The 15,869-nt window shown below is 44.0% G+C and overlaps 1 protein-coding gene across 1 annotated transcript in view; it reads right to left on the bottom strand.

The window, feature by feature from the left end:
- LOC149282087 (cAMP and cAMP-inhibited cGMP 3',5'-cyclic phosphodiesterase 10A-like) overlaps positions 1–15,869 on the bottom strand; it is a 314,224-nt gene that overhangs the window by 130,229 nt on the left and 168,126 nt on the right. The window contains exon 10 of the mRNA XM_089498623.1: positions 4,862–4,912. Within this exon, the coding sequence (XP_089354749.1) occupies positions 4,862–4,912 (51 nt within the window). The remainder of the gene's footprint in view (positions 1–4,861; positions 4,913–15,869) is intronic.

Genomic DNA, 15,869 nt, shown 5'->3' with positions numbered 1-15,869 from the left:
CTTTAGGGGTCCCTTCTATTGTTGGAATGACTGTTATGACTGCTTTTTTGGACTGGTAAGGTAATTTGTTGAATAGCAATATCTGAATTTTTTTTAGTACAAAAGAAGGGATCCATGTGGTTCTGGAATTTTGAGTTTGATATCTAGTGTATAAAAACCGTCCCCCAAAACAAAGAACAAAGGGGTTAAAGCCTACAAACAAGGGTAGAGAGTCAGGCCTATAACCTAAGGTGACCACATTTTTGAAAATAAAATCCGGGGATATTTTTTTTAATTGGCAAAGAGTAAGACACTATTTTATAATCACATTTTCTTCAAACTATATATGCAGTGCATTTGGTATGTGTTTATGAAGTGATTGTATGATATATATATCATGTCTCACATTTTGTCCATGAGATAAAAAAAAAAAATACTTCTTAGAATCTTTTGGGCAGATTGAGAGCATCATAGGCCTGGTGCTGGGGATTAAAATAGACAGAATCTAAACTCCTCGCCATCTATGTGTACTGGATAAAGATGACATCGGTATGAGGCAGATTATATAGGATAGAATCTTATGTGATGGGATTGGGAGTGCATCAGTACAATAAAAAAAGTCATCATACATGACCTGAAGCCTCTAACCTTTTTTAATAAAATATGCAGATGGAAATAGAGTAAACAACACAAACCCTTTACTTTTCCTCTCACTGATTTCTGGGCCTAAAAGGTTTTGTCCTCTGAAGTGACTACAAATGCAGGAGGGCATTTTATCTCTGGATAAGTAAAAATTAAATAATTCAATTTATTCCTGCAGAAAGTAAAGTGCCATGAAACAGACAACCAAATACACACACCGGGACAGGCTCTGCCACAACAACACCCAAACACACACACATACCAGGACAGATTATGCCACACTGACACCCAAACACACACACCAGGACAGGCTCTGCCACACGGACACCCAAACACACACATCAGGACAGGCTCTGCCACACCGACACCCAGACACACACACACACACAAACAGGCTCTGCCACACTGAAACACATACACACACACCAGGACAGGCCCTGCCACACACACACCATGACAGGCTCTGCCACACCGGCACCCAAACACACACACCAGGACAGGCTCTGCCACACTGACACCCACATCTGGAGGGGATAAGTGCCATGGCTAGAAGACCAATAATAAATAAATCATGACATGAGACAGAAGCATATCATGAAAGATGCCATTGACGGAATACAGCGGGGGTTGAAATGGCATCACTAAATATTCATAGTGTTCGTGTGTTAAATGCGGTTCTCCATTCATCTCCCTCTGTGATCCTGATTAAATCCACGAAGATCTAATTTAGTGAAGATCTTAGTGTCCTTTAAGAGGTCATAAAATTCCGTAATGAGGGGTAATGTGTATTTATTCTTCACGGTTACTGTATTCAGCCCCCTATAGTCTATGCAGGGTCTAAGAGATCCGTCTTTTTTTAAAAAAAAGAAGAACCCGGACCCTCAGGGGAGGAGGAAGGGCGTATGAACCTCTTTTCCAGACTGTCTTTAATATATATATATATATATATATATATATATAATCGATAAGGCCTAGTTCTCAGGCCCAGAAAGCGGATAAGTCCAACCCGAAGGAAGAGATGTCCCTGGAAGAAGTTCGATGACACAATCACGAGTGTGATGAGGGGGCAAGGTATCCATCCTCTGCTTCGAGAATATGTCCAGATACTGTGTAGGAACAATTCTTTCAGGGGCGAGTGAGGAGCTTTCAAGAATAGAGTTCACTTTTATGGGACGTCGACAGCAAGTTCGAAAATAGCCAGAACCCCAAACAGTAATTTGTCCTTCACTCCAGTTGATAGTAGGGTTATGTCTCCTCAGCCAAGGTAATCCCAAGATAACCATATGGTGAGGACTGGAGAGAACGTCTAAGCAAATGTGTTCACCATGAAGGAGGCCCACAACTAGACGTAGACTTGGTGTCTCATAAGATATGATGCCGGGACTGAGAGGTGTCCCATCCACTGCTGCCACGGTACTGCTGTGGGATTTGGAAACCAGCAGAATACCCTGGAGTATAGCCCAGGTCTGGTCAATAAAGTTCCCTGCAGCACCGGAGTCAATGAAAGCTTGTGTGGCCACTTGATGACCTTTCCACTGCAGCGTGATGGGTATGAGAAATCGGGTGTCAGATGCAGAAGTCGAGGCTTTAACATTGCTAAGTGGAATGCCTCGGTTGTCTACTAAGCTTGGGCGTTTCACGACTTCTTAGAACAGTTAAAAGCCATATGAACCTTCTGCCCACAATACAAACAGAGTCCCAAAATAAGTCTTCGCTGTTTCTCAGCATTAGACAAATGGAGAAGAGGACCAATCTCCATTGGTTCAGGAGCCGGAGTAGTAGATTCTACCACGATGGGTGCGGGATGAGGTCATGGAATCAGGCGATAGAGAGCGAGAGGAATCGCCCCTTTCTCTAGACGTCTAATTTGAGACACAAGGCTATAAAGTCCTCAGGAAGATCACGATAGGTAAGGACATCTTTGATTGAGTCGTTTAACCCCCTACGGGGGTACATGGTAAAATCTGGGTATGCCTGGGCATAATAGGAGTGTGATTGCTGTTGGTAATCATATATATATTTAATATAGCAATGACACTCCTATCATGCACAAGCAGCCAATACATGCACATAACCTACAGCCTCCCTGTGCCCTGCCCTCCCTACTTACGCTATGCTATCACATGCATATTCATTCATCACAAACATTCATTCCTTCATTCACGTATACTCACTCATGAACCCTCCCCCACCCTTACCTGAACTGCATATCTACCAGTGCTGCTCGCAGTCTGTTTGAACTTCTCTTCACCTGCCCAGGGGAACAGGAACGAAGCGGAGTCACGTGAGGTGACGCGCATTCACGTGACTCCGCTGGGTTCCTGAGTAACACAGAGGAAAGCATCAGGGACCCTGCCGATGATTACTTTTGGTGTTTTTGTTTCGGCATTTTGCCGCTAATGCTATTTGCAGCCAATACGTTTTGGCCACCGATATATCGGTGCATCCCTACTGTCTTGGTGTGTGTGTGTGTGTGTGTGTGTGTGTGTGTGTCTGGGTGTCGGTGTGGCAGAGCCTGTCTTGGTGTGTGTCTGGGTGTCGGTGTGGCAGAGCCTGTCCTGGTGTGTGTGTTTGGGTGCCAGTGTGGCAGAGCCTGTCCTGGTGTGTGTGTGTGTGTTTGGGTGTTGGTGTGGCAGAGCCTTTCCTGGTGTGTGTGTTTGGGTGTGGGTGTGGCAGGGCCATAAAATGGCCACCACAATCCTCAGCACCAGGCCCATGATGCTCTTAATCTGGCCCTGCCTCCAGTGTGCTTCATCTATCTTAAATCCAGTTTGTACCCACAGTGTGCTCCAGCCTTGTGCAGTTTTATTTGGCTAAACTTGTTTTAAATGGTTTGTGGACTGACTTTGTTTTACTGTTTAAATAATTTAGTATTGATAGAATGACATATTGTCATTGATAGAATGACTGTTTGTCCACTGCTTTTTTCATTATCGACAAATTAACCCTGTATTATATATGCATTATAAAGCTTAAAGGCCATATTTTCTCTCAGTGAAAAATTAGTGTTGCCCATGCACACATACATTTCTGATGAAGTGGCCCACTGCAGAAAAAAAACTTGGACACCCCTGGTATATAACGATAGAAGCTATGCAGTTTTAAGGTGTGGGGGGGGGGGTTCCACATACAAGATCCACCCCAGGTGCCAAATACTCTTGGTACGCCCCTGTGGCCACCAGGTTTGCACGCATCTCAGGAGGGATTTTGTTCCATTCCTCTTTGCAGATCCTCTCCAAGTCATTAAGGTTTTGAGGCTGATGTTTGCCAACTCGAACCTTCAGCTCCCTCCACAGATTTTCTATGGGATTAAGGTCTGGAGACTGGCTAGGCCACTCCAGGACCTTAATGTGCTTCTTCTTGAGCCATTCCTTTGTTGTCTTGGCCATGTGTTTTGGTTCATTGGCATGCTGGAATACACATCCACAACCCATTTTCAATGCCCTGGCTGAGGGAAGGAGGTTCTCACCCAAGATTTGATGGTACATGGCCCCATCCATCGTCCCTTTTACAAGGTGAAGTTGTCATGTCCCCTTAGCAGGAAACCATCCCAATGCATAATGTTTCCACCTCCATGTTTGACGGTGGGGATGGTGTTCTTGGGGTCATAGGCAACATTCCTCCTCTTTCAAACACGGCGAGTTGAGGCCAAATAGCTCAATTTTGGTCTCATCTGACTACAACACTTTCACCCAGTGTTATTCTGGATTTTTTTTGTTATTCTGTCTCTCACTGTTCAAATGAACCTATGAATAAAATTACAAACTGATCATGTCTTTGTCAGTGGTGCCAAATATAGGATCCGTCCAGGGTGCCAGGTACTCTAGGTATGCCCCTGCACTATCCAGCAGCATCCCTTCAACAGTATCTGGAAGTTATTATCCTCCTTTCAGGAACCTGCATCAGGGAGCCCTTCTGTTCTTTGCACACAATAAAGCACCCCCTTCTTGCTAACAACATTGTACCATACCAGCACTACAAGCCACTCCTATTATTGTACCCTGCCTCCAAACAGCATCATCTGGCAGCCCCTCACCTTCCAGCACATTGCACAATCCAGAAGAGCCTTGGTGTGAATTCTTATTCTTGGTCATGATGGGTGTCCCATACAGTGTATGTCCAGTTATAGTGCTATTCTCTTTAAACCACCACCAATTCCCAAGATACGACTATGTTTTGGAAAACCATGTAAGGGATTAATATAAAGTGCTTAACAGCCAACATTTTCAACTTTACTTACTTGTACTTGATGTATTGCTACTGATGCCCAGGCAAGATTAGCTGTTGCCACCTTACAAAACAAAACAAAATGTTAATTGGTTGTGTAGCATATCTAAGATAAATATTATTTTATATAAGAACAGTAGATTTTGTGTGAATGATAACACCCATAAATGCGTACAATCTTGTTTTCCCCACAATCAATTAGTGGGTATATACATTGATTGCAATGGTGATGTAAGAAAGACGCATTTGTTTGTGAAAGCAAGGGCTGAATGGTGGTACACATTAGACTCCTGAGAAGAATTTGAAATATGGTCAGCAATTGTCAGTCTTTCAGATCTGTACATGTCGTTAATCCATACAAATGTCTGAAAATGAGGAAGGACCCCAATGAAACCCACAAAAATGAAGCAAAGCGCTCTGATTTTAGCTTGCATTTCATTGGTTTTTCACTCACTCTTATACACATCTTCTTTCACACTCTCACAGTCCCACTTCTTCTCTTGAGTCATCTTATGCTTCTGTCTTTTTCCTTCATCCACTACCCCCTATATCTGCTCCATTAACCTGGCCTCCCTGAGCACTTCCGCAAAAGGACTGAGCCTCCGGACACACCCTCTCCCCTATTGGTAAAATGGGGGAAAGGCTGTCCCTATGGCTCCCACTTTTTGCGGACGTACTCTGAGAGGCTAGAATAATGCAGTCAGAAAAAAGGAGACGAAACATTGCATACTCATTGCAGTTATTGCATAATCATAGTTTATACCCTAGTTTATGCAATCTTTTAGAACCTGTCTATTTTTCGTCAACAAATGTGGTGACAAACCTGACAGGGAAGTCTTCTGCAACTGCAAGGAAGTTTTTACAGTTACAGTCTCTGTTGAAGCACAGGGACAAATGGTCAGAAATCAAGAACTTCCTATTGAAATAGTTGAAGCAAGGTTTGCCGGTCTATGGAAATACAATCGTGGGAGGACTAAGAGGTGATAAGCCCCCTCGGCCAGAAGATGAAGATCTGGTAATACATATGAACATAAACTATGAGGCTAGACTATGGGACTAGACTGATGAGTGTTTGAGCTACAACAGCAATCAGACTGACGCTACTTTTACGTAGGCTGCCGTTATTGAAAGGGAGTGTGTAATACATGGACAGCATGCTGCGATTTAACCTAGGAAAACTGTCAACCCAGGGACAGGAACTCACACCCAGTCCATTGCGCGTTCTTGACTCAAGGCAAAAACCTTTCAGGAAAATGAGAGGTGTCGACAACTTTTTCAAAAGCACCTAGATCAATTTTATAAAGGAGAGGTGCAAAAGGATTCCTTAAAACATCAGAGGTTCTGTGGATTCCTCAAAAACTTCAAACAATAGCTTCCATGAGAGGGCTTGCACCTTTCTTGCTTTTATTTCACCCCCCCCCCCCCGTTATGCACATTTGAGCCCAGGCTTGCCACACCACCTCCCAGATATGCCACATGCCTCCCAGATATGCCACGCTACCTCCCAGACATGCCACGCTGCCTCCTCCACAAATGCTTTATATACCTTATATGCCTTATACCCCCAGATATGCCACTGTGCCTCCTGATATGCCTTATCCCCCAGTATGCCTTATACCCCAGATATGCCACACCGTCCTCCCCAGATATGCCACACCGTCCTCCCCAGATTTGCCTTATACCCCCTGATATGCCACTGTGCACCCTGATATGCCTTATACCCCCAGATATCCCATAGTGCCCTCATAGAGTCATACTCGTTAACAGCACAGACACAATACTTTTATAAATAAATACAGGGTTAATCTTCACTGCCCCCAGAATTTAGATTCCCCCCTTTACCTCTAACTGCACCTTAAGTTAACTTTATTAAATCAATTAAATTAACCCTCAGTCCTCCGCATTAAATTAACCCTAAAGACCCCATCACCCACAGCTGCCCCTAAATTAACCCTAAAGACCCCATCAACCATAGCTGCCCCTAAATTAACCCTAAAGACCCCATCAACCATAGCTGCCCCTAAGTTAACCCTAACGACCCCATCAACCATAACTGCCCCTAAGTTAACCCTTACGACCCCATCAACCATAACTGCCCCTAAGTTAACCCTAACGACCCCATCAGCCATAACTGCCCCTAATTTAACCCTTAACACCCCATTACCCATAACTGCTCCTAAATTAACCCCCACCTCCCCTAACTTTCAGCAACCCAAATATTAATTTTATACTCACAGTTACATGAGTTACTGAGCCATGTGGAGACTATAGGAAATTGGCGGGGACAATCTTGAGTGTGACTGCAGGGAGGGACTGGAAGAAAGGGGCAGGGCCAATCGGCAGTGACTGGTAAGTAGGAACTGCTGTGAGTCACACTGAATTAAATGAATTATAAAACGAGGGATATTTTTCAGAACCCTCATTTATAATCCCTAAAAATCAATTCAACTAATCGATAATGAAATTCGTTGGCAAAGATTTTCATTATCGATTATATCGATTAGTTGTTGCAGCCCTAACCAAAACCCATGGCACCAGAGGCATCAGTCCACAGCTCCAATTCCACACTTGAGACTGGTGGTGCAATCCACAAAGATCGGCCGTTATACTCACAAAAAAAAATATCCCAAACCTTCAAACCTGATAAAAAGATGGGGAGCTTTAACCCTGGCTGTAGCCATAGACAGCCGCCGCAAGAAAACCCTCCCCATGGGCATGATACAGCATGCAAAGTTGATCTTACCAATCAAAGAGTGGAGCTGCTTCAAAGTAACCTTGGAGGCCTGTAAGAAACTGGCCACCATAAAACGCATATTATGAACCTTATCCAACGGCATCCGACACACCATCTCCCCCGAATCCAATTACATATCCCAAAAATCTCAGACGCCTGCAGGAGGACACTGTCTTATCTGGGGCCAAAGGTATTCCAAAATCCCTAGCAACTTGTTTGACAGCCGCCAACAAAGCCTCACAGTGAGACGCAGAACGGGGCCCAATACACAAAAAGTTGTCTAGATAATGAATAACAGACGGTAAACCCGAGAATTCCCGAACAACCCCCTCCACAAATGAACTGAACATCTCAAAATACTTACAGGATATGGAGCATCCCATCGGGAGGCATTTATCCACATAAAATTGCCCGTTCCATTTGCATCTGAGCAGATGGAAACAATCCGGATGAACCGGTAGCACCCACTCCACAGCCTGATCAAAAAAGGTATAAGATACCATGCTCAAATCCGGATCAATCCCATCATTGACCCGGCTCCTTCTTGGGCACTACACCCAATGGGGATATCCTTAAATTAGGCAAAGGACAAGTCCTCCCCAATGCTACTTCTTTATTTAATTTATCCGTCACCACATCAGGAAAAGACAAAGCGGATTATAAATTGCGAACAGAAACATTAGAAACATCTTCCCTGAACAGGATCCTAAAACCATCCCTAAAACCGGAGAACAAAAGACAAGCCGCCTCTTGGTCATGATATTTTTTCAGCCACGGCATCATCTTCCCTACTATTACCGGAGTCACCCAACTGCCCTTTTAGCTTTCTTCTGTTTCTGAAAAACATTTGGCAAATGGGTGAGACCCATTACACCCAGAGCACCCATGCTTAAATCGGCACAATGATCCCCATCAGCAAAACCCGTCATTGTACTTTCAGCAATAGCCTTTCTGCATGCCGGCCAATGAGCTATAACTGGAATTGTCACCGACCGCTGATGTAAAGGGCTGAAATTGACTGCGGCCAGGTGTCATAACCATGAGCCACAAAGAAATGTCTTTGTGATCCCATCTCAAACTATTTCTTAATGCCATCCTTTATCTAAGCTGTTCATCATAGCGGAGCCATGACTGACCAACATAGACCCTATAAGCCTCCCCAATGCTATCCATGTACCCAAATAAACCACTACAATGTTCAGGGTTCTTTTGACCAATCAGACTGGCTAGGATGGCGAACGCTTGAAGCCAATTAGAGATGGTTCTCGGAATTAAACAACAACGCCTTTTCACCTCATCCTCTTTCTTACCCTCATCCCCCTTTTTAACCCTATCCAAATTAAATTTATCCAAAGGAACATACTCCCCTTTCCAAATCTTATCCCGTACCTCTGCTTTTAAATGAGCCCCTAAAGGTGCCTCAAAACACACATGAACTTCACCCCTGGCTGCATCAGGCAAGTGAATGGCACCCTGTTTATCCCCCACAAAAGGATTCCGCACCACTAGTTCCAGAAGTAACAGGCGCAACAGGCCCAGTGGGACCTTGCAACGTATTGACCAAATTAGGCCCAAGCTCTGCCACACTAGTCAGGGGTGACCCTGAAACCGACTGCCCACTTGCCATACTCTAAGATCCCCAAGCCTGTGCCAGGGTTCCAGAAAGTGCTGCTGTCTCCTGTTGCCTCCGAGCGGGAGCCTTGGAGTGAGATAAGTGGGAATCTACAATTCTTTGTACCACGTATTCTTCAACTCCATCGATGACAACTCGAGCCGGAGCAGGAGGTACCCGGTCAGGAAAAGGATTGGCCACCCATGGTTTGACTAGTGACACATGGAATACCGGATGAATCCGACAGGTAGAGGGAAGTTTCAGCTGCACTGTCACTGGGTTGATGATCTTTGTGATGCTGTATGGGCCAATGAACTTAGGTCCTAGTTTCTTAGAGGGGATCTGTAAGCGCAAATGGCTTGTGGATAGCCAGACTTTGTTGCCGCAGTGGTAAGTAGGAGGACTGGAACGATGGCGATCCGCATATAATTTGTAGGCCTTACGAGCCTTGATTAAGTTTTGCTTCAGGACTCGAAATTGCCTTGTTAATGCGGTGACTCGATCTGAAATCCCGGAAATCGTGGGTTCTGTCAGATATTTTATGCTAGAAAACATGTATTCTATATATTCTGTATTTTACATGAGCACAAAATGGAGTCAGAGCCATTTTATTTTATTTAATCATATAACGGTTATTTCTGTGTGTCTTTGTTCCCTCAATAATTGAGAACAAAGAAGTATTCAGTATATATGATCCAATTAATGTTATCTTCCATGAGAAAGTTAAGGAGTAGACACTGCATATCCTTAGGAATGTAAATTGGAATGGGGGATACGTCGTAAGACCACCAAAACCTAATTTACTACCTAGGAGGCAACGTCTGGAGATATGGGTGACTACAAAGACCTGATTTACTATATAGGAGGTAACATCTAAAGATAAGGTGACCAAGGATAAATTCCTAACACATATGTAATGGTCTTAAGTTATTTCTTAGACCAGAGTGTCTCTCGGAGGTAAATTAAGAAATTACAACGATGTAAATATGAGTAGAAGTCCTAATTATAATGGGTAAAACCCACCGTTATGATTGGAGAATTCCAATCAAGAGGTGGAGGCTATGATAATAAGCTCTGTCTTTAAAAGCTTATGTTTTGAATAATTAAGGGTCGGACCTTAAAAAAAAGAAACGGACCTGAAACAGACAAACCCTGACGGACTCATTTAAATTTACCCCAGAGAATTGGAATCTTAAGATCCTGGCACCATAATTTTACTCTTAGAATTACTTTGAGTCCCAATCTATATAACTTTTAGTAAGTTATATTTCTTTCCACTTAATTTCTTGCCACTGAACCTGGATTAACTTCTACAAGGACCAGTTGGACAACAGCAACAAGTGGTGGTAAATATAATTGTTTTATTATTCTCACTAGAGGTGAATTTTGTCTTCTTCATATAGAATTCCCTGTTTCTGGGAAGTACTATATTGCATTATTGTATATGACGGCTTGTGAGACTGCAGCTTATAACCCGTGATAATAACAATAATGAAAAGGTATTTTTACCTGTAGATGAAGTTTGACATTATTTGCATCTATTAGGAATGTCACTGAATACTCTTGGACATTATTAAATTATTTTAAATTGTCATATTAGTTAAACTAATATAATAGAGTTAGTGATCTTTTTATTACCGCCCTGATTATCATTTTTGGTTGCTGAGTGGGATGGAAATTAATGCTGTGTTAGACTCATAAAGTACTAATTCATATTGATAACTATCAATAATATACCGTATTTGGATATACTGCAATTTGACATGTTTTAAGAACTTTGTGTTTATATTATGCACTGTTTGACTCATATATAGATTTTATAAATTGTATTCACAATAAATAAATATTTTTGATTGATTATTATTGTGATATATATCTGATTTGAATTATAATTTTCGGCGATCTGAAAGGATTTAGGATCGGAGATAAAATATAGGGTATCTCCTTAAATTAACATTGTGGATGTGGTTCTACAATCTTTGGTAGCGTCGTTATTTTGCGTGTGTGATAAAATATTGGTTTTGCCTATTTTGTCTCATTAATATCCCTAACAGTTCAGTTGGCAGACCTGGAATCATGATGGGGTGGTAACCATAGTTCGCGAAGAATGGTGACATCTTTATAGATTGTTGTTTTTGATTGTTGTAGGTGAATTCTGCGGAAGGGAGGAACTGGAGCCAATCATTCTGAAGGTGCGTGGTGTAACATCTTAAATAATGCTCTAATATTTGATTTAGACGTTCAGTCTGACCGTTGGTTTGCGGATGAAACGCTGTGGACAAGGTGGGACGAATGTGCAGATTGCGGCAGAAAACCTTCCAGAAACGAGACGTGAATTGTACTCCACGGTCTGAAGTGATGGTTTGTGGTAATCCATGGAGCCGGAACACTGTATCCAGGAACAAGGCGGCCGTGGTGGAAGCGGAAGGGATGCCAATGGTGGGAATAAAGTGTGCCATTTTGGTGAATCTATCGATCACCACCATGATTGTGTCGTGTTTCTTTGAGGGTGGTAGATCTACAATAAAGTCCATAGAGATTTCAGACCAGGGAACCGAAGGAGTGGGTAATGGACGGAGAAGGCCCATTGGCTTTCTACGTAGGGTCTTGGTACGAGCGCAGGTGGTACATGAACGGACAAACGATGTCACATCTTGATCCAGCAAAGGCCACCAGAATTGGCGTCGAACAAGGTCTGTGGTCTTCTTAATGCCCCCATGACCGGAGAGGAGAGAATCATGGCAGGTTTGTAAAACTTTTAAACGAGCCGGGGTCGGTACAAATATCTTATCATGGTAGTATAGTAGGTTTTGGGTACGACGAATAGGAGGATTTGTTCTCGGGACTAAGGCTCTGCGGGATAAAGAGCGAATAAACTCCATGAGAGATGGTTGGTGGGTGAGAAAGAGACTGGAGGGAAGAATAGTATCCGGTTGGGTCTCTGGACAACTCGATGCAGGAGGTAACCGAGACAAGGCATCTGCTTTGGTATTGCGGGATCCAGGGCGGTACGTGATATGTAGGTTGAATCTTGTGAAGAAGAGAGCCCACCGAGCTTGCCTAGGGCAGAGTCGCCGTGCGGAGAGAAGATACTCAAGATTCCGGTGGTCGGTATATACTGTTACTGGATGTTTAGTCCCTTCCAGCAGATGACGCCAGGTGTCCAGAGCCTGTTTTATGGCCAGTAATTCTCTGTCCCCCACACTATAGTTCCTCTCGGCCGGGGTGAGTTTACGCGAGTAGTAAGCCACAGGATGCAATCTTTGTTTCTCCCCATGTCTTTGGGACAGGACTGCTCCTACCGCTAGATCCGAAGCATCCACCTCCAAATGAAAAGGTTCAGCCACCTTGGGTTGAATGAGGATGGGAGCAGTAGTAAAGTGCTGTTTGAGAGCATCAAACGCGTCCTGTGCTTCCGGTGTCCAGGCAAAACGGGAGAATTGACGGGTCAATCTGGTGATGGGTGCAATAACGTGAGAGAAGTTCCTAATAAATTTGCGATAGTAGTTCGCGAAGCCAATAAAACGTTGGACCCCTTTTTTATCAGAAGGCACTGGCCACTCTAGGATAGCTGACACCTTTTTAGGATCCATCTGTAGGTTTCCAGGCATAATGATGAACCCCAGGAATTCTACCTGATCAGCTTCAAATTGGCATTTCTCCAGCTTAGCATAAAGGCGATGTGTGCGTAGGCGTTCGAGAACCATTTTGACCTGGTCACGGTGATCAGATAGAGTTGATGAAAATATGAGAATATCATCCAAATAGACCACCAGAAAGACATCCAGATAATCTCGAAAGACGTCTTTTAAAAAATGTTGGAATGTAGCAGGGGCATTGCAGAGCCCGAAGGGCATTACAAGATATTCGAAATGTCCATATCGACTTCGGAAGGCGGTCTTCCACTCGTCTCCCTTACGTATGCGGACCAAATTATAAGCCCCACGAAGATCAATCTTGGAAAAGATCCGCGCATTTTTAAGTCGATCCAGGAGTTCTGGAATGAGAGGTAACGGATATCTGTTCTTGATAGTGATTTTATTTAGTTCCCGATAGTTTACACATGGTCGCAGACTCCCATCTTTCTTTTCTACAAAAAAGATTCCTGCACCTGCTGGAGAAGTGGAAGGTCGGATGAACCCTTTAGCTATGTTTTCTTGGATATAGTCCTTAAGGTGCCGTAATTCAGGTTCTGATAATGGAAATATCCTGCCGAATGGAATGGGAGCGCCAGGGAGGAGGTCAATGGGACCGTCATAAGTCCTTTGTGGAGGAAGTGTGTCAGCTCCCTTCTTGTCAAATACATCACTGAAACCTGCATATTGTTCAGGAATACGTGGATCAGGAGGAGAGGACGAGCAATCGGGAAGCAACAGGAGTGTTGGGTGTTCTGTCAGGCACTGATTGCGGCAAAACAGAGATTGGAAGGAGAGGGTCCCCTTGGACCAATCAATTGTAGGATTATGCAGTCTTAGCCAGGGTAGGCCAAGAATCACAGTATAGGCACAGATTGTTCTTCCGACGACGGGCTTTCTCGGTTTCTGACAGTGGGCCACGTGCCAATCCGATCTGCATAGGTTCTTCTGGGGGCATGGTCACTGGAGGCTGAAGGGTAGGAACAATAGGAACCGTAGGAGGGAAGTGGCGTCTCAGGGTAGGAAAGGCTGAAGCTGCGCGTTCCAGGCGTCTTTCCCGAAGTCTGCGGTCTAGCTGTATGACCAGATATATAAGATCTTCCAATGAATCAGGAATGCCCACGCGGGCCAGTTCATCCTTCAATCCCTCGGCCAGACCCAGACGAAACTGATCTAAAAGTGCTGGTTCGTTCCACTTGCTTTCCAGAGCCAAGCTTCGGAATTCAGTCACATGTACCTCCACTGGCCTCTTCCCTTGACGTAAGGCACGTATGGCAGCATGTGCAGAGGTAGTGCGAAAGGATCATCGAATAAAGTGTCCATAGCATGACTCGGCGCCCCTGCCCAGGACTTATGGAGGATGTTAAAGTAAAAAAACCCGATGTTTTAATTTAAGTCCCGGGCAGGCGCCCCTGTTGCCATGGCGCCCTGTGCAGCCACACAGGTCGCACACCCCTAAGGCCAGCCCTGAACACTACACATATGTAAACTTTTACACAACTGTTCAGCAGTTTTTGCAGTTTATGCGAGCTCCGCCTGAAGATCCCCTACAAATATCTCTGAAGCCCATTTTCGACATTTGGAACTTCTTTGTATATATAAAAGAAAAAACTGATGATAAGTTCTACAAGAGCTGCTGTTTGGGAGATGATCTGATCAAGCCATGTCAATTTAGCCCTTGTCAAAGTCGCTCAAATCCTTACGCTTGCCTGTTTTTCTTGCTTCTAAAACATCAACATTGAGGATTAAATGCTTACTTGCTACCTAATATAACCCACCCACTGACAGCTGCCATGTGTCAGGGTACCAAGAACCAGAACAGAGATAGGAATACTAAATAAATATAAGGCAAGTAAATCAGAATCCAAAAGCATAAACGTAAGACGAGACAAGATCAGGAACTGGACCAGGTAGTCATCCACGCCAAGAGCAAGAATGGAGAGGTACTCGTAGTCAGGAACAGGCAGTAGTCATTTTACAGGAACCAGGAACGTCAGCCAGGCCGGGTCATGCACAGGAATCAATACATCAATGCACAGAAGTCTGCTGATCGCATGTGATACCACGAAAGGGCAATGAGCAACTGAATCAGCTCAGCAATTATAGCCACAACCTGCAGGAAGAGGAAGGGTTAGCTGGGTTCAGAGGCTATAAAGGGAAGTGGGTGTGGCCTAACAGAAACCATGAGGCAAACATTGCTGGTAGGCCACAATCCTGACACCATGATAGCAAGATTATCAGTGTTATTCACGTTACCTGTGAATGTTATGTTATGCTGTAAACCCCAGGGAGATGATTTGTTTGGCATTTGGGCACAGGTGCTGTACAAGTCATGCATATGGTTCCCTGGGGTGGAGCAACTGGAGAGCAGAATGGGCCAATGCTCCACTCCCCCTTCCAGTAGAAAATCCATGCCAACTTTTCCAAGAGACTAGAGGTCTGCAGGATCCTGCATCAGGCTTAGGTGCCAGGCATTAAAACTCCCTGGAGCCTGACAATTAGAGTGACTGTTGTGGGAAGAGAAAGTTCCCCTGTGCTCCCAGGGCAAGGAGAGGCCCTGAAGAAGATTATCCCTGAGCCAAGTGTGGCAATACTTGCCTGGACCTGTGTGTGTTGTCTGGCAGATGTTTTCCAAAGCCTGGCTTAACTGCTGGGAGGTCTAGTTAGTGGGTGTTTAGCTAGTCAGTCTGGGCCGGCATAGTATAACTAGGTTTGTTTATTTTATGATATTGTTTTGGAGTGTTTCATTTGAGCAATTGAAACTAAATCACTGTTTGCTACAAGTTTGTGTTCCTGAGGCTTATTGCCCTAGAGGACTGTGCTTAAGATCCTTAAGTGTGATGTTTATGGTGCTCATGCTACAGGGTTTGGCATTCATATATTACTGGCCACTTCATTAGGTACACCTGTTCAATTGCTTAACACAAATAGCTAATCAGCCAATTACATGGCAGCAACTCAATACATTTAAGCATGTAGACGTGGTCAAGACAACTTGCTGAAGTTCAAACTGAGCATCAGAATGGGATTTAAGTGACTT

This window comes from Sceloporus occidentalis, unplaced genomic scaffold, assembly GCF_023333645.1.
Source record: "Sceloporus occidentalis isolate IW3139 unplaced genomic scaffold, rSceOcc1.0.p SCAF_123, whole genome shotgun sequence".
NCBI classification, from domain to species: Eukaryota; Metazoa; Chordata; class Lepidosauria; order Squamata; family Phrynosomatidae; genus Sceloporus; species Sceloporus occidentalis.
This window is presented reverse-complemented; position numbering and strand designations above follow the sequence as displayed.